The sequence below is a fragment of the Podarcis muralis genome, chromosome 8, assembly GCF_964188315.1.
Source record: "Podarcis muralis chromosome 8, rPodMur119.hap1.1, whole genome shotgun sequence".
NCBI classification, from domain to species: domain Eukaryota; kingdom Metazoa; phylum Chordata; class Lepidosauria; order Squamata; family Lacertidae; genus Podarcis; species Podarcis muralis.
The window spans coordinates 1,377,601-1,396,993 of record NC_135662.1 but is presented as its reverse complement, the minus strand read 5'-3'; the positions used below and the strand labels follow the sequence as shown (position 1 = coordinate 1,396,993).

Sequence of the window (19,393 nt, the reverse complement as noted above, 5' to 3'; positions counted from 1 at the left end):
CTCGCAGTTGGACAGCTCGCAGTTGGACAGCTCGCAGTTTGACAGCTCGCAGTTTGACAGCTCGCAGTTTGACAGCTCCGCCGTTTGACAGCTCGCAGTTTGACAGCTCGCAGTTTGACAGCTCCGCCGTTTGACAGCTCCGCTGTTTGACAGCTCTACTGTTTGACAGCTCCACATCTGAGCCCCTCATCTTGACAACCGCGCTTCACACCACCCCAAAAGATGACAACTACTATACCCACCTTACTTCTCTACTCCATCACCATAACCTCCGCCTTTTCTATACACCCCATAACAACACACGAGTCTTGCCCTGGATTACAAATGGAATACAAATATCTGGACTTTGGAATCGTTGACATGGTAAAAAGGGGAACACCAGACCGCCTAGGGGATTTTGACTTCTGCTTGCCCGAATCCCGTGTTCTCCTTCGACATGCCATACTACCGATCCTCCACACCCACCAAACTTGGGAACTGTTTATTCGCTCGCCCACCTACAACCCCCTCGGCAGACTCACTCTTACCAAGGACGGACCCTGGAATCGAGCCCACTGCCACAATGGGTCCTACGTACTTTTCTCTGATGGCACACCCGAACAGGCTCTAAACTGGACACTTATAGACAATGGAGGCGGTGACTCAGTTTATACAGACCGAAATCACCCCACGGACCACCTAATTTATGGGTTTTACTGCCAACGGGTGGACACTACTCCACGCAAAACCATCCTACAAGGAGTTTGCCTGCGAAGGTACTGCTGCGTCTGGGACATCGGACTTGCCTCCGATTGGGACGGGAAAGCGTACCTCGAGGGCTGGCATCACTCCGTTACACCACCAACAGAATGGGACACTACTGGACCCCAAAGGTGCGGGGGCCTCACCACAAACCTCACCTACCTGCTCCGCCAAGACCCCCTTCACCCCCCGGGCACCGCACCTCGACAAAGGGGGGAACTGTCGATATCCGAGGACTCCCAAAATAATGACTTTTTGTCCACTTGGCATTCCAACACCTACGTGAAACTGATCTCCCAAATTGCAAAGCAGACAACCACCTCAGAGTGTTGGATCTGCGCCAACGCCCCCTCGCACCTCCACAGTGGCATACCCTTTCTGGGAGTACCCCTCACCCTACAACAACATCTCTCCGCTAACGTGCAATCCTGGAACCTGACCGCAGTGAATCTGACTCACCAGTACATCTACCTAACTGGACCCACAACAGGCGACCTCTGCCGGAAATTCAGCGGGAACGACAAGGTCATAGGCGAGAGTACCTGTAAGTACACCATTGATATTTCTTTGAGCGGGAAGATTACCCTATGGCACCGAGGCAACCCCTTCACCCAGCCCAGCCTCACGTCTGCATGGAAACGCGTCATGACCCTACCCGACTCCTGGACACCCTCCCCTGTCTCCCAGTGTTTTTTCCGTACTTTCCTCACTGGGCGCATAGACTCATGCCTACAGGGTTTGTTTTGGGTTTGTGGCCACCGCGGCTATGTATGGGCCAGCCCCCACTCCCGCGGCACCTGTTATCTCGGTCTGATTTTACCTGGAGTCCGGGTCACCCAAAGTCTACCCTCTGGAAGGAGACGCAATAAAAGGACAAAGGATTTATCACAACTCTCCGACGTAGCAGCGAATAGTGAAACGTATGGCCGGGCTCTTTTCCCCGCGTATGGAGCCGGCTCCAACCACGTAGACATCCTTAAACTGACGGACATCCTGTTAAATTTCATGGAGGAGTCCAATGCGGCTACCCAGGCTATCCTCACAGAGTTAACGGAGGTCAGGCAGACTTCAATTCAGAACCGCCTTGCTTTGGACTACGTTCTCGCCTCGACCGGAGGCGTTTGTGCCCTCGTCGGAACCGAGTGCTGCACGCACGTGTCCGACCAAACCCTCAACATTACCGGACACCTTAACAACATCCACAAACTAGCGGACGGACTCAAAGACATCCAACATGAAGGACTCTCGGACATCCAGTTGTGGAACTGGCTGCCTGGGTCTGGCTGGCTAAAACAACTCCTAGGAAACGGACTTCTGATCCTCGTTACTGTAATCATCTGCATTGCTGTCTTCTGCTGTGCGGTCCACTGTTTCCCAATGTGTTGTCAAACTTGCGACTCTTGTTTTCCGACCCTTCGCCCGAGACCGGCCACCATCTACGGACCACCGGCATCAGGGACCCAACCGAATTCCGTGGAGATGGGACCCCTAGAGGACTTCCAGACTCTAAACCCTAGGTATGACTTTTACTAGCTTGTGCGGAGAAAAGGATTGCGCGGTCTCCCTACCTTCGCAATCTTATCTCCGAAGGGGGGAACTGTCGCCGGAAATCACCCCCCCCCTTTCAGTAACACGTACTGCACAAGCACCACACTCACATGTACACGTGTCCCCCTTTCTGACTTAAGAGGTGCCCCTTTTAGAGAGCCACCTCTTGAAAGCCTTCCGTAAATAAGGAAGCGCTGGTTTGACAGCTCTCTCTTTCAGCGCTCCACGCTGTCCTATCTTTATCGAGAGTAGACCGGACGACTGAACTCTAGGTCAACCAGCAACCGCGTTAACCAATCAGCGTTACCGAACAGCGCCCCTTGTGGCGGCCACGCTGGTACTGCAGGCTGCAAGCGTCTGCTCCCTCGCCTTTTGACAGCTCCCAAGTGATTGTTTCCGAGTTCACTGAACCGTGACTGATCTAATCAAAATGTTGCAAGTTGTTTCCGAAAGGGAAAGTGCTTTGAACTTCAGTGACTGTGTTCTTCATAAATTCACCAAAAATCAGCCGTACTATGGATTTTCACCGGACCACTTTTATTACGCTGCATATTACAAGGACTATCAAAGGGGGGCGGACTGGGGTGGCCGGCCATAATCCCTAAACCGTGCAGTCACGTACCAAGCTGCCCTTCTCCGGATGGCGGGGCAGCCTTGATGGCCCTCGGGAGGGCCCAGACGGTATGCCATCAGAAACACAATAAACTGCTTATGGGAGTGTATTCCACCCGACTCTGAATAAAGGACTCTGGCCGGATCCCCCTCAGGGGGTAGGAAGACTTCGCCCTTTCCTTTGTTCCTGTAAATGACTTGTGAGGAGGGGGCAGAGGAGGTCACTGCCAGGTGACAGGCTGCTCAGATTACCTAGGAAACTCCTCCTCGACTCCTCCTGTTCATTAATAAAATCATGATGTAGATATGATGTAATTCTGTGGGTGTAGTCAAGGGGATTAGTGGTTAATAAAAGTTAGGGTCTTCCATTGTTCGGGGCTTCCATCTTGCTTCACTTCGTGGACGGTGGGAGCCCTGTCGCGACAGTCTTTTCCAATAAAGACCAGGCCTACAGGCTGCTGTTTTGCTCTGACTTGCTCTGGTTGGTGTCTTCGTTTGTCCAAGGGAGCCCTCGGATCTTTCCTGTAACATTACCAAAACCCCCAATTAAACGTTGGTAGAATTAAAGCTGTACACATTGTGTTTGCTGGGACCTGTGTAGAGGAGGGTGACCAAGATGGCCAAGAGTCTGGGAACCAAGTCTTAATGAGGAACGGTTGGTGGAATTGGCTATGTTTAGCCTAGAAAGGGAAATATGAAAGGCATCTCCAAATATCTCAAGAGCTGTCACCTGGAAGATGGAGCAAGCTTCTTTTCTCCTGGGATGGAGGAGAGGACCTAAACCAAGGACTCCAAGTTACAAGAAGGGAGATTTCTGGAAGGAGATTTTGGGAAGAGGCAACTGGAACTTACAGAGGGTTGGACTTGCCATGGTCTTCCACAGAGTCTCCCACGCGGACCTCAGCTCCCTGGAGTCTCTCACCGCAGCAGTCCCCGCGGTTCTTCACCACCACAGCAGAGATGGCGTACTGCTGGCCCAAGTCCACGTGCCACCAGGGCTCCGTGTCCAGCTGCGTGTGGGTGCAGGTGCCCGTTTTATACCAGTCCCCACCGCAGTTCCCATCCACGGCTTTGCTTGCTGTTCCAATAATCTCGTGGGGGAAGACGGAGGACTGACAGGTTGGGCGGCCTCTGGCCAGGTTGCGAGCTGGAGCCAGAGAACGACAGAGAGAAGATGGGGACAAGGACAAATAATAATGCAATAAGAGACCAGCCCGTCTCACCCACTCAAATACTTCTGGGAAGCCCCCAAGCAGGACAGGAAGGCAACAGCAGGCTCATTATTATTTTTAAATTTAAATTTCTTTCATGCTCAGAACAAGCAGTGCCACTAAAGAATACAGTACAGCTGATGTGGTAGCATTTCTTAATTACACTGCAGCCATGTGCCCTACTTGAGAGAAGGAAGCCCCACGTCCGCACAGAAGCTCAGAGAAACGAGGAGGTGCTTACAGAACAAAACTTTTTCTTGAATTGCACTCGCTTACTAGCAGTGCCTGTGAAAAGGATCTAGGGGTCTTGGTGGACCACAACTTAAGATGAGTGATGCAGAAGCAAAAAAAAAGTGAATGCTATTCTAGGCTACATCAGTAGAAGTCTAGGGTCCAGATCAAGGGAAGCAATCGTTCCACTCTCTTCTGCCTTAGACCACACTTGAGAATACTGTGTCCACTTCTGGCCACCATAATTTAAGGAGGATGTCGACAAGCTGGAAGGTGTGCAGAGGAGGGCAACCAACATGATCAAAGGTCTGGAAACCAAGCCTTATGAGGAACGGTTGAAGGAGTTGAATATGTTTAGCCTGGAAAAGAGGAGCCTGAGAGGAGATATGAGAGCCATCTGCAAATATCTCAAGAGCTGTCACCTGGAAGACGGTGCAAGCTTGTTTCCCCCTGCTCTGGAGGGTAGGGCTTGAACCGATGGCCTTACGTTACAAGAAAGGAGAGTCCTACTAAACATTTGGAAAAGCTTTCTGACAGTAAGAGCTGTTTGGCAGTGGAACAGGCTCCCACGAGAGGCGGTGGACTCTGTTTCCCTGGGGGTTTTTAAGCTGAGGTTGGATGGCCACCTGTCCTGGGTGCTTTAGTTGAGATTCCTGCATTGCAGGGGGTTGGACTAGATGACTCTGGGGTGCCTTTCAACTCTACAGTTATATGATCCTATGAGGCTGACCCAGGGTCTCTCTCTCCAAAAACAGCAGGGCCAACAGACTGAAACTGAACCCTATTTGTTGACTTAATAAAGTCTGTCTCGTGCTGGCTTGTAATAAAACTCCAAAGTGTTGCTTTGACCCATAGACTGGCCCTTGCATCCCCCATGTCTTACCAATAGCTTGCAGTTCTGGCTTGCAGCTCTGGGCCTCCGCCTGGCCTGACAGGAGCACCAGGGCCAGCAGCCAAGTCCAGGTGGGGCGCATCCTGCAAGGGCAGAGGGGAGATGGCAGTGAGGGACAGCCGCCTGCAGGAGCCATGGGGGTCTGGCCCCCCTCAGCAGACTCAGAGGGCTTTGCTTGCAGCCAGGAGTGCTGAAGAGGCATTCAGGTCAATCAAGGACCACGTTGGGCAGGAGAACGGTCGTCCTCCAGAGATTCCTGACAGTCCTATATAAGACCTGAACATTAACAATGCCATTTCAGATCTGCCCATTCAGGGCCAAGACTTCTAGGCATGTTCTAGGCTTCAAGGCTCACATCCAGTGGATTTTCCAGACTTACCTTGCCTCTCTTTCTTGGGATCAGCGCCTGTTGTCCTTCTTGGTGGCCTGGCAAGCCCAGGTTTTTCTCTGGAAACTGACACAGAGACCTCCCTGCTTCCAGCTGAGTCCTGTCCCCTTTTATCCCCTTTCAAACAGGCAGTTCCTGTTTGACTCAGAACAACCCAACCAATCAGGAAGGCGGGAATTTGGCTATCAAGATCCACTGTTTACATCCGTCTTCTCACACAGCTTGAGTGGTTTCTACATCTCTGCCAAGAGGGGGAATTTGCACTGCCTTATCACCAGGGGATCTGCCTTGAGTTTAGCAATATATCCTTGTTGCATTTAGAGGGCAGGTGGATGCTAAAGTGAGTACAGTAGTGCCTTTAGTTGAATGTGCTTCGGGTTGAGCACGTTGCGCTCCGCGGCAACCCGGAAGTAACGGAACCTGTGCATGCGCAGACATGCCGTCGCATCTTGCGTTCTGTTCAGGATGTGAATGGGGCTCCAGAACAGATCCCGTTCGCATCCCGAGGTACCACTGTATTGGACGCAGCCAGTCTGGGATTTCCTGAGCCCTGCCATGACCACCACACTCTGTCATCTATGGCAGTTGAGTGCCAGGCGGCAACTAAGGCCTTCGATGGCTGCATCCATCGAAGGTTCTTCCTCCACTGAAGGCCAATTGCTGAGAACCACAAATAGTGAGAGTGCTGTTTCGCTCCTCTGCTTCTGGTGGTCTTCCCATGGGCACCTGGTTGGCAACGGAGAGAACAGGATTCTGGGTGAGGAGATGGACCTCTGGTCTGATCCAGAAGGTTGCTATGAAATTCTTAAGAGAGCCTCTTGACCTCACATAGGTAGACTTTGTTTACAAAGCTATAGTACTACCAACCTTACTGTATGCTTGTGAAACATGGACCACGCCATGTCCAACTCATTGAAAGATTCCATCAATGGTGTCTCTGAAAATTTTTACACATCACTTGGGAAGACAGGTGAACTAATAGCAGTGTTCTGGAAGAAGCAAAGATCACCAGTGTCAAAGCAATGATTCTTCAACATCAACTTCGTTGGACTGGTCATGTTGTGTGGATGCCTGATGATCATCTTCCAAAGCAACTACTCTATTCCAAACTCAAAAATGGAAAGCGTAATGCTGGTGGTCAACGAAAGAGATTTAAAGGCTGTCTCAAGGCAAATCTTTTAAAATGTAGCATAAACACCGACAACTGGGAAACACTGGCCTGCGAGCGCTCCAGTTGGAGAACAGCCTTTACCAAAGGTGTCATGGGCTTTGAAGACACTCGAACTCAGGACGCAAGGGAGAAACGTGCTAAGAGAAAGGCACGCTTGGCAAATCCACACCGTGGTGAACTCCTGCCTGGAAACCCATGTCCCCACTGTGGAAGGACGTGTGGATCCAGAATTGGACTCCACAGTCACTTACGGACTCGCTTTTAAAACCGTGTTTATGGAAGACAATCTTGCTCAGCTACGAGGGATCGCCAAAGATGCCTCTGAATGGCAATTGCTGGGAATCACAAGTTGCACTGTTTCGCTCCTCTCCTTCTGGTGGTCTTCCCATGGGCACCTGGTTGGCAACAGAGAGATCCAGAAGGTTGCTGTGAAACTCTTAAGAGAGCCTCTTGACATTGATGTTATCAATGCTTCTTCAGACTATTGACTTTGGGTTTTAATGGGCATGGCTGGGATGTGGCCAAAATAAATATGGCTTTTAGTGTTTGTTGCAAACATGTGTTAAATGAGAAATTGGAGGCTTCATATATTCAAATCACTTGGCACTGCCTAGGGTCAAATATTACTTCCTCTTGCAGGACAGAGTCTGCGTCCAGTTGCAGGGGACTGAGTCTTAGAGTTCTAGGAGTCCAGAAATTGCATTTTTTTGAAGGCAAGTTCCAGTCCCTTGAAGATTTACACTGCTCAGAATAATGAAGCAAGTCTGGATTTTGCTTAAACTAGGTTTAAATGTGTTGTTAGACATGTTAGGCTGCCCAGTTGTTGTTCTAATTCACCTTCGTGCCTTGTCTTTAAACTCACCTCCTTTTTATTATTTTTTGGCCTTGTTATGAAAAAATTCCGGGGTGAGAGACTACTCAACAGCCCAGCTCATCGAATTGCAAGTCCCCTGTGGGTCCATGCAGTCAGTAAAAGAAGGAAGTTCCAGCCAAGTAATTTGGAACAAAACAGCAGTCAGTAGACCACAATCTTTACTGTTGCGCAATAGGTCTCCAAAGGAGTAAGAACCCCGAGTAAGGGGTGACCTCCTCTTTTAAACCTTCCCTCTTTCCCCCAGAATACACTTCGAGAGGCATCACTGAGACATCATCACTACATCACTAGCATGTCACAAATGGGGAGGGGGGTAAACAAGTCCAACATGAGGTCACTTTCTCAGACCCCTTTCCCAACACCTCTTAAGTCCCCATCACTGAAAGAACTCTTGACATCTCCTTGCCCTCAGGACTGGTCTGGAGATGGGCTTTCAGAACACCGCACTTGCTCAACTGCTTCTGCGGATGTCCAGTGTTGCCCCCCTGGTTGCTCCCTGGGTGGGGGGCCATGTCTGTGCTCTCACGCTTGGGGGATTATGGCGGGATGCCCTGTTCCTGCTGCCTACAGGACTTCCTGCTTCTTGGTTCATGGAGGGAGGTGGAGCCCAAATTCACCTTTCTTTAAGGGTTAAAATGGTGTTGGAATCAGGAGACCCAGTTAAAGTATGGATTTTCTATGAATTTATAAAGCTAGGTATCTTCCCTGAGCTGTCAAGTCGAAAGGATGGTGTTATGTACTGAGTTGGATAGGATCCAAAATGCAGCAGTCTGATTGGTCCTAGAACAATAGGATCCAGAATGCAGCAGTATGATTGGTCCACAGGAGCCACCCAATCCAGCTCCAGGTGGAAGTGAATCCGCAACCTGATTGGCCTACAGGAGAATCCCAGAATTAGCCAATCACGTGGGGCCCATTGTGTAAATAATGTATATAAAGCAGATATTTTGGGGGAACATTCATTCCTCGCTACTATGAGCTGAATCATAGAATCATAGAATCATAGAGTTGGAAGAGACCCCAAGGGCCATCGAGTCCAACCCCCTGCCAAGCAGGAAAACCATCAGAGCACTCCTGACATATGGTTGTCAAGCCTCTGCTATAAAGCCTCTGCAATAAAGAGCATGAAATCCACACTCGACTCCAAGTATATTTCAGATACATTCAGGCATAATATTTGTAAACTGTAACAACTTTAAAGATGTCCCCCCCCCCCCGTCATTTCCGTAACAAAGTGAACTTGCCTTCTCCCTGTTCCTCAGCATCCCATTGCGGGATGAGTGCCTCCTTCCTCCTGCCATTTTGCCTCCCTGAGGAAGGAGACCCCCCAGAGCTGAGTGCCACAGCTGCTGCCCACCGAGGTCTGGGCTGGGAAGAGGGAGAGGCCATCTTTATAGCCAAGCAACTGACAGGTGCCTTTGTGACATCATAGACAGGCCCCAGCGAATGGGAGCAGCCAACCAGCTACAAGTCCACCTAACAGTTACCTTGTTCAATCCACATTTTACCAGCTTCCTCGCAAGAATATCATGGAGGACTTTGTCAAGAGAACTTACTGAAATCAAGATACGCTATGTCCACAGCATTCCCCTGATCTACCAAGCTTGTTACTCCGTCAAAAAAAAAGAAATCGAGTTCATCTGACATGACTTATTTTTGAGAAACCTATGCTGGACCTTTAGAATCACAGCATCCTTTTCTAAGTTCTCATAGACTGTTGAATTATCTGTTCTCGGACCTTTCCTGGTGTCAATGTCAAGCTCACTGGTGGACATTTCACCTTCTCACCCCTTGCTTTTTCCTGTAAGACCTACTCCAGTCGTTAAGAGTCGTCAACAGGCTCATCACAGCTATCTGCCAATCACCCATTCCCACCACCCTTCTGAGTAATACCCCTCCCCACCTTCTCACTATATAGAAGGATCCGGCAACTTCTGTTTCAGTGTATCTGAAGAAGTGTGCATGCACACGAAAGCTCATACCAAGAACTAACTTAGTTGGTCTTTAAGGTGCTACTGGAAGGAATTTTTTTTTTGTTTTCACTGGTGGATAGTGATTTCTATGTGGAAATAAACCAGATGGAGGAACCCATCTGTTCCATGGCACAGAGCAACTGCATTCCTGCATTGCAGTTGGACTAAATGACCCCTCAACTCTACGATTCTTTGATTAGGCTAATCATGGTTCTTAACTGGTCAGCCAAAGCCATTGCCTGACAAGAAGACTGGTTTGCAAGCCTCTTCTTATACATTCCACCCACACAGATGCAGCTTCCAGACTGACCCTGCTAAACCTACATCATACACCAAAACTGACCAGGGCTACCAAGGCCCTAGTCCCTAGCGAATTCTGAGCAAAAGTTTTCATGATTCGCAGTGGGCAAAATGGACACCTTGTGCTTTGGGGGTGGGGCAGGGGGAGACATTTTCACTTTAATTTAAAAGTTCAACACTGAAGTCTTACACAAGGCTAGGTTTGCCCAAGTAAGCCTTGCACACCACTGATAAACAGGTCTTGAGCAATACCTCTGCAATCATAAAAAACCCCAAACGATTCAGGACAAACGGAAGAAAGTTCAGGCGGAGTAGCATGATTTCGGCAGCCCTGTGGGGGGGGGGTGCCCTTGGCTGGGGCCACGTTTGCGAACATCCAGTTCTGCCCCTGCTGGTGCTAAAGTCCTGCCTGCTGGCTCTCCACAAGCAACTCTTCAGCCCCTTTGAGAACAGGATGCTGGACTAGATGGGCCCGATCCGGCGAGCTATGATGTTGTTGTTGTAAAATATGACCATCCCATAGAGAAAGATGACTCAAGTCTTCACCATCAGAACAGCAGCTTCTAGGCCATTGGTTTGGGGAGAAATAGGAGTTCTCCCTGTGTGTGTTTTGGGGGGAAAGACACGATTCGGGTGTCTGACCCACAGACAAGCTCCCTTCTTGCAACTCTTCCCAACCCCTGGCAGTTCAGGCCTGCAGCTCTGGGAATCTCCTTCCAGGAGTGCCTAGACCAGCTGCCAAGTGAGTGACCTCCTGCCAGGAGGAAGGGGGTCGTGCTGGAGCCATCGGGGTCTGCCCCCCTGGTAGCATCAGGAAGAGTAGGAAGATGGGGAAGGTGGACTCAGAGCCAGCCAGGAATGCGGAGAGGAGGCCTTCAGAGGAATCAAGGGCCCTGTTGGCCAAAGAGCTCCATGCGCTTCCCAAATCGCCGTGGTGGGGGAACATGAGTGGCGCAAAAGCGTTCCTGTTCAGTCCTTTTATACACACACGCACACGCACACATACACACACATTTTTATTGGGGGGTTTTAAGCATATCATTTCCAACAATCATATAACTTCTTATCTTATACAATATTTTAGACTTTTGTCAACTCCTCTGATGATTGTTCATTCTTTATCACTTATTCTGCATTTCTTAATTTCTCTATTACTCTTAACTAATAACTCTCCTCGTAGTCCTTCTTGCAATATTTCAAATAGTCCTCCTTACAGAACTTCTTGCAGTCCTACTAGCGTAATCTGTTCATTACAATTATTTTTCAAATAGTTCACATATATACTCCAGTCTTCTAAGAATCTCTGGTCCCGCAGGTTTCAAACCTTTCCTGTTAATTTATCTAATTCTGCATAGCCCATACGTTTCTGTTCAGTCCTTGTCAGCATGGAAATGGAGTGAGCGGGAGAGAGAAAGAGAAAGAGAGTTCTGGGAAATTACGAAAAAAATGGCAATGCTTGCATTAGCATGCTAATGTAACATGTTAAAGAATATGCAGTTGAGTAAGTTTGGGGAAGTCAGTGAGGTGTGGCAGCTGTGTGATTAAATCTGTGGTTCAGTGACCATTGAGATGGGGAACCTGGAAACTAAGGCAAAAGTTTGAAAGGTGGGCAGGAGACCGCTCAGTTGGCGAGAGCATGGCGTTGGTTAGAAACTGCTGAGAAGATAAGAGGGGGAAGAATGAATAAACACGGAACCAGTATAACTGCAGACATTTTACACGTGGACTCTTCTCCTCTGGAGGCTTCTAAGCAGAGGTTGGATGGATATCTGCCATGTCACATTCATGACTCCACATGCAGGCGCTGGGAACGAGTTGCCCTGGCTTCATGCAATGGGTGTTGGGAGATGAGTCTTTACTCCCTTGAGCCGTGAAGTGTGGCAGTTAATGACCCCTGGAAAAGTGAGGCTTTTGTCTTGCAGTGGAATCAACGTCCCCAGGGTCAGACCAGTGTGATGAGAATTTTAAAGTCTTAGATAAATAATAAATGTTCATAAGTGTACCAACCAAGCATGTACATAGATCAGCACAGGAAGACCGACCTGAAACCATTTTTTATTCCCAAACTGTTTTCTCTGCAAGGTCAAAGGAAAATGGAAAAGCCTCCCCATTGTCTTTTCCTTCGCAAATCCTGTCTTAAGGGTATGTCTGTGTTTGAATAGGGTGTGAGCCTGTGACCTGGCCCGGGAACTAAGTATTTATCATTACACAAGACTGGCCAGGCTCCCCAGGGTATCCAACCAAGTGACCATTAAACAGGTAACCTGTCAGACGAGATAAACAACGCACTCAGATTTCTGCTGTAGACCGCCTTTTCTGTGATGTAGGTATGATGTATCTGGGGTGGTGGTCTTGGGTTACACCCCTTCTGTGATGTATGTATGATGTATGGAGGGGTGGTCTGGAGCTCCAGGGCAGGGAATTTAAAATTTCTATATAAGGGCAAGGACACCTTTGTTCTGGGTCCTCCTCCTCCTGCGTGTGAAGGGGGCACCCTGTTGCAACAGATCAATAAAGATCAGGCTTACTAGCTGCTTTGCTTTTCAATATTCTCTGGTTGGCCTCTGTTATTTTCTCCTACCAATAGGGAACCCATGTAAGGACTCTATACGGGCTCTTGGACACCCCATAAGGGGAAAAGGGCAGATTTAGTTTACAACACAAGCCTGTCCTGGAGACTGGCATGCCTCTCTCCTTTGTTTTATGTCCTTTGTAAGCCAGGAGAAGGCGTGAGGAGCGTTGCTGGACTTGGCCAAAAGGGTGTATCTCACTCCATGTCCCTCTTCCAGTAATGAGCAGCCAGGAGTCTCCAGGAAGCCTCTCAGGAGAGCTTGAAGGCAACGGAATCCCCCAACAACCACCCTTAAGAATCTGATAGACTGAACAGATTTGAAATTCACAGCATGTTGTACACTGAAAGAAAATTAGATGAAAATGATGTACCAGTGGTATCTGACTCCTACTAAGATATCTAAACCTGGGACGGGTGGCGCTGTGGGTAAAACCTCAGCGCCTAGGACTTGCCGATCGCATGGTCGGTGGTTCGAATCCCCACGGCAGGGTGCACTCCCGTCGTTTGGTCCCAGCGCCTGCCAACCTAGCAGTTCGAAAGCACCCCCGGGTGCAAGTAGATAAATAGGGACCGCTTACCAGCGGGAAGGTAAACGGCGTTCCGTGTGCTGCGCTGGATCGCCAGATGCAGCGATGTCACACTGGCCACGTGACCCGGAAAGTGTCTCCGGACAGCGCTGGCCCCCGGCCTATAGAGTGAGATGGGCGCACAACCCCAGAGTCTGTCAAGACTGGCCCGTACGGGCAGGGGTACCTAAGCTATCTAAAATGTATAGAACAAGCTCCAATATTTGCTGGAAGTGTAAAGAAAAAGAGGGTACCGTTTATCATATGTGGTGGTCATGTAAGGTAACAAAGTCTTTTTGGGAATGAATTGGAAAAAATGTTTAAAATAACGTTTGTCAAAAAACCAGAAGCTTTTCTACTAGGAATTACAGGTTCCGACATCCCAAAAGACCAGAAAAGACTGTTTATGTATGCGGCAACAGCTGCAAGGATGCTACTAGCCCAAAAGATGGAAAGAACTAATAGTTCTGACCAAAGAAGAATGGCAAACCAAACTGCTGGACTGTGCTGAAATGGCAAAACCGACTGGGAGACTCGGGAATCAAGAAGATAATGACTTTAAAAAAGAATGAGGGAAATTCATAACTTACTGAGGAGACCACTGTAAACAAAAGCATTAGCTGGACTTTAAAAATATATTGTAAAGATACAAAAGCCATGGATGATTTAGAGAGATGAAAACTGTGTAGAACGTAATGATATGTAGTCTTAAAAATATTATTTTAAGGACCCATACAGGGGGAAGTCGCGAGATTCAGAGAATCTCATATATATTTTTTCTCTTCATTGTTTTTTATTTTTTTCTCTTCAAGTTTTTTCTCTTCATTATTTTAAATTTGTTCTTGCAAAAACCAATAAAAATATGTCACAAAAAAAGAAAAGAATCTGATAGACTGTTTCTGAGTCTGGAGATCCCATAGCCATCATGATCAAGAGCCATACAATGAACAAGGATGAATGAAACTGATTAATGCTGCAGTTGCTTCTCTCTGGCACAGGCAAAATCCTAGACTCTCTGGGTTTTCAGGGCCCAAGGAGTCAACTGGAGAGACGAAGGAAGCCCGCTCAATGAAAATTTATTGGAGAGGCAACATCAGTTTCATCACTTTTGCCCTCCCCTCAAAGCACACACAGGTGTGGACCTCTAGCACTGGTCTTCTGCCTTGGTGCCATAGACCTCCACCTCACACAAGGTCAAGTACTCTTCAAGGTCAGGGATCTGGACACTCACATAGCGGCCCTTGAGCCAATCACAGTTGAAGACACTGATGGATCCACTCGTGGTGTCTGTGATGGTCCCACAGCTGCAGGGAGAGAAAGAAGAGTCACCTGTAGGGTGGGATCCATGTGGAATCTCCATCCTAGGCTGTGGAGAAATGCACTCCTAAACTTACAGTGTTTCTAATGATACCACAACAATGCGCTCTCCCTCTAACGCTGGCCTCCTGGGCGGATCTCATATCATTTGCGAATGTTGCTGCTACCTGCCATTGTAAAGGTAAAGGTAAAGGGACCCCTGACCATTAGGTCCAGTCGTGGCCGACTCTGGGGTTGCGGCACTCATCTCGCTTTATTGGCCAAGGGAACCGGCGTACAGCTTCCGGGTCATGTGGCCAGCATGACTAAGCCGCTTCTGGTGAACCAGAGCAGAGCACGGAAACGCCGTTTACCTTCCTGCCGGAGTGGTACCTATTTATCTACTTGCACTTTGACGTGCTTTTGAACTGCTAGGTTGGCAGGAGCAGGGACCGAGCAACGGGAGCTCACCCCGTCACAGGCATTCGAACCACCAACCTTCTGCTCAGCAACTCCTTGGCTCTGTGGTTTAACGCACAGCGCCACCCACTTCCCCTGCCATTGTAGTCTAGACTAAATATTCCAAAATAACTACCGCCTGCTTGTTCCATCTCTGTTACCTGCCCCAAATGGGGATCAGAGTCACTGTTCCACCCAGAAAAAAGGTAAAGGTAAAGGTACCCCTGCCTGTACGGGCCAGTCTTGACAGACTCTGGGGTTGTGCGCCCATCTCACTTAAGAGGCCGGGGGCCAGCGCTGTCCGAAGACACTTCCGGGTCACGTGGCCAGCATGACAAAGCTGCATCTGGCGATCCAGCGCAGCACACGGAAACGCCGTTTACCTTCCCGCCAGTAAGCGGTCCCTATTTATCTACTTGCACCCGGGGGTGCTTTCGAACTGCTAGGTTGGCAGGCGCTGGGACCGAACAACGGGAGCGCACCCCGTCGCGGGGATTCGAACCGCCGACCTTTCGATCGGCAAGCCCTAGGCGCTGAGGCTTTTACCCACAGCGCCACCCGCGTTCCGTCTCTGTTACCTGCCCCAAATGGGGATCAGAGTCACTGTTCCGCCCAGAAAAGCATGGTTTAAAAAGCAGGCAGAACCCTCAATTTCTCCTACTCCCCAATTTTGACTACAAATTGGAACTCTTAAGATGTCATCAGTCCACATATCTGCCATGGACTGGCTGGATGCAGAGAAGCGGTGGGAGACATCAGCTGGAGAACCCCCGAGGGAACCCCCAGGGGAAGAAGGCTCCGGCTCAGGGGACTGGTGGTGGGACAATGATACATGGGGAGAGGGAGAAGAGGGAGCAGACTGGGAGCAGGAGGAGGAGGTGTTGGAAACTGAAGAGGCAACAGGATTTTGTGAGCAGGAAGAGGCTGTGACAGAGGGCAGTCCACACTCAGAGGCAGGAGAGGAGGGACCTAGGAGACAGAGGGGAGACCAGCTGTGGTAGAATCCAGGTGTCTCCCCCTCCTCCTGTGACCAGCTCCCCGCCCCCTTGGTCTCCCAGAACACACAGAGAAATGAAAAGAGCAGAGGAGAGATTGGTTGTGCACAGATGCAGTCTCCGATTGCTTGGGGGAAACCCTGGAGTGGAGGGGACTGTGGGAAGTCAGGGACCTTCAGTCCTCGCAATTGCCTCCTTAGGGCAAGACCTACTGGGAAGAGTTCCTGAGGAGAAGAAGAAGAAGAAGAAGAAGAAGAAGAAGAAGAAGAAGAAGAAGAAGAAGAAGAGCAGGAGTTTGGATTTGATATCCTGCTTTATCACTACTCGAAGGAGTCTCAAAGCAGCTAAGATTCTCCTTTCCCTTCCTCCCCCACAACAAACACTCTGTGAGGTGAGTGGGGCTGAGAGACTTCAGAGAAATGTGACTAGCCCAAGGTCACCCAGCAGCTGCATGTGGAGGAGCGGGGAAGCGAACCCGGTTCACCAGATTACGAGTCCACCGCTCTTCACCACTACACCACACTGGCTCTCTGAGATCACCAGGCCTGCGCTTTCTTGGTTTCTTTGAATAAAAGTGGAATGCTCAGGAACCAAGAGGACAATAACTTTTTTTAAAAAATTGGGGGAAATTTATAATTTATTGAAGAGAGCATTGTAAGCAAATGGGAACATTAGCAGGATTTTTATCTCACTTGTAAGGTAACAAAGATTATGGATATATTGGTAAAGGTAAAGGGACCCCTGACCAGTCGTGGCCGACCCTGGGGTTGCAGCGCTCATCTCGCTTTACTGGCCGAGGGAGCCAGCGTACAGCTTCCGGGTCATGTGGCCAGCAGGACTCAGCCGCTTCTGGCGAACCAGAGCAGTGCACGGAAATGCCGTTTACCTCCCCCCCGGAGCGGTACCTATTTATCTACTTGCACTTTGACATGCTTTCGAACTGCTAGGTTGGCAGGAGCAGGGACTGAGCAACGGGAGCTCACCCTGTTGTGGGGATTCGAACCGTCAACCTTCTGATCAGCAAGGCTCTGTGGTTTAACCCACCCACATCCCATATGGATATATTAGATGGACAAAAAATGTGGATAATGGATTGATGTGCAGTTGCAAGTGCTGGCATTAGACCCATGGAGGGGGTGGGGGGTGTCATGAGATTCAGAGAAATCTCTTTATATGGATTTGTAAATGATTTTGCTGTAAAATTATATTTGTAAAATCAAATAAAAATGAGAGAGAGAGAGAGAGAGAGAGAGAGAGAGAGAGAGAGAACTTCAATGACCATGGTAGTTTTTTACAAAATTTCTGTCCTACTCCTGACACCAGCTCCTGACACCAAATTATATTGGATGGATTCTGGGATGTCTTTGTTGTCGGAATCTCCGTACGTCCGAGCTACTCCTCTGGTTGTGTCTTCGGAATCTCCTCCGACGGTGATTAATGACCTAAGCCTTTGATGAGGCTTCAGGCACGTTCCCCCATTCCGCAGAGTACCCAGACAGCAGAAGGAGTCGAAATATGTGCTACATCGCTACGTTTTATTTCTAACTACACAGGACAGAAAAGAATATGCATCTGCTCTCTGTGAAAGTCAGAGAACCAACTGAAACAAAGAAACAGGAAACCAGTAACATCAACATCCGTCTCCTGTGAGACTTCCAAGAGTCTGGAATGTAAACAGAGTCTTGTGACTCCAAGCACTGCACAGTGGCATAACAGAGACCTAACATTTGTTAGAGGGATTGAGGGTGTGGGAAATGGAACTTACAGGGTGTTGGACTTGCTACGGTGAGCATTATTGTTTCCCACACGGATCTCAGCTCCCCGGAGTCTGTCACCACAGCAGTCCTGGCGGTTTCTCACCACCACGGCCGAGATGGCATACTCATCGCCCAGGTCCACGTACCACCAGGGGTCCCTTTCCTTCTGCGTGTGGGTGCAGGAGCCCGAGCTGAAGGCCCCGTTACAATTCCCGTCCACGGCTTTGATTCCTCCTGTAAAAATCTCATGTCGGTAGATGGAGGACTGGAAGGCTGGGCGGCCTTTGGCCAAGTTGTGAGCTGGAGCAGGATGGGAAGGAGATGGAGGGAGAATAAATGGTTAGAGACTTATACAGCCTCCATGGAAGCTCCTCTCTGGACAAGAACAGGGAGCAGCAGAGACCAGGGGAAGCTTTGCAAAGCCCTTCAGGGGACCCACTTTCAGTGATCAAAGAAGCTGCAACAGAAGAGGGAGGAATATTGCCACACTGATATTAAAATAGTTGCATTTCCAGATTTAAATTTTTCATGGCCCTCCAAGCAAGAGGTGAGGCTCTGCAGTGTTTAAAGGCTTTTAAACTACCTTGGTAGAAAAGTAAGCTGAACAAGCTCAGAGACGGGCCTTCTTCAACCTTGGAATGACTATCAAAGGAGGCCAATGTTCATGCCTTCTCCACACCTCCCTGCATTTTGGGGGAAGCCCAGTCCTGCAAGAAGCTGGTGGTGGTCCTTTCTCCTTCAGCCTGACACACCTCTCAGGGCTCCCGTGAGAATAAAATAGGGGTTGTCATTGTGCAGTATAAGGGCAGGACAAAATTGCAGTGACAACAAAGAGGTTGCGCTCATTTCCTCCCAGTGAGAATTAGATCTGAACGTGTTGTTGGAGATTTCAAGAGTGTGTTGATCTGCTGCCATCCTTGTATATCTCATAGCACATTCACCCCCATTTCACCTGAAGGAATGAGCTACCAGACTGAAGGTCACATTGGGCAAATGGGAAATCTAAAGGAACACCAGTTCCCCCTTCTTCTCCCCAAGCAGTCTTGAAGGATAGTGTAGAATATAGTCCTAAGAGGACCATCTTGGTACTGAGCATGAAAGCACTCTGAACATGCTCAGAGACCGGACCTCTCCAACCTTGGCATCAGTGTCAAAGGATGGCATTGTTCATGGCCTCCCCAGACCCATTTTTGGGGGTGCCCAGTTGTGCAATGGGTTGGTGGTTCTGAGAGCTGGAGACAGCGCCATCAGGATGTCTCTTGGAAACAGCAGCCACTTCAGTGCTGCATCCTCTTCTCTGCCTGGGGATGGAAGGGCCTCAGTCCCAACGCATAAAGGGAGGAATCTGCTGGATGGGGCCCTTCCCAACCAAAGGAATGCACATGACAGATGGTTAACTCTTTATTATCAAAGAGAACACGGTTGCTGCTGCAGCTCTGCAGAGCTAGGCATCTTGCAATCGAGCATCTTGCTAGGTATTTCCAGGTCTGCGCTTTAGGGAGCGATTGCAGCAACAGCAACTGCCTCCGACTCTTGCCTTCTGGTGGGAACAGTTCCTCCCAAATCACTGACACCCGCCCCCTTCTCCTGAGTTAGGCACCAGTCCCTCTTCCCCTGGCACACGCTCAGCAGCATCCTGCCAGTCCCCGGCACGAAATCCCATCACTAATTGTAAGCCTGTGTCGAAACAAAATTTAAAAATCCCTTCCAGTAGCACCTTAGAGACCAACTAAGTTTGTTACTGGTATGAGCTTTCGTGTGCATGCACACTTCTTCAGATACACTGAAACAGAAGTCGTCAACAGGT

The 19,393-nt window shown here is 49.2% G+C and overlaps 1 protein-coding gene across 1 annotated transcript in view; it reads right to left on the bottom strand.

Annotated features, from left to right (window-relative positions):
• Nucleotides 1-19,393, bottom strand: part of LOC114600146 (uncharacterized) — a 58,942-nt gene that overhangs the window by 13,501 nt on the left and 26,048 nt on the right. Inside the window, exons 10-14 of the mRNA XM_077933606.1 lie at nucleotides 17,595-17,886; nucleotides 14,231-14,440; nucleotides 7,095-7,189; nucleotides 5,615-5,758; nucleotides 3,754-4,048 (exon numbers count right to left, since the gene is read on the bottom strand). Coding sequence (XP_077789732.1) covers nucleotides 3,754-4,048; nucleotides 5,615-5,758; nucleotides 7,095-7,189; nucleotides 14,231-14,440; nucleotides 17,595-17,886 — 1,036 coding nt within the window. The remainder of the gene's footprint in view (nucleotides 1-3,753; nucleotides 4,049-5,614; nucleotides 5,759-7,094; nucleotides 7,190-14,230; nucleotides 14,441-17,594; nucleotides 17,887-19,393) is intronic.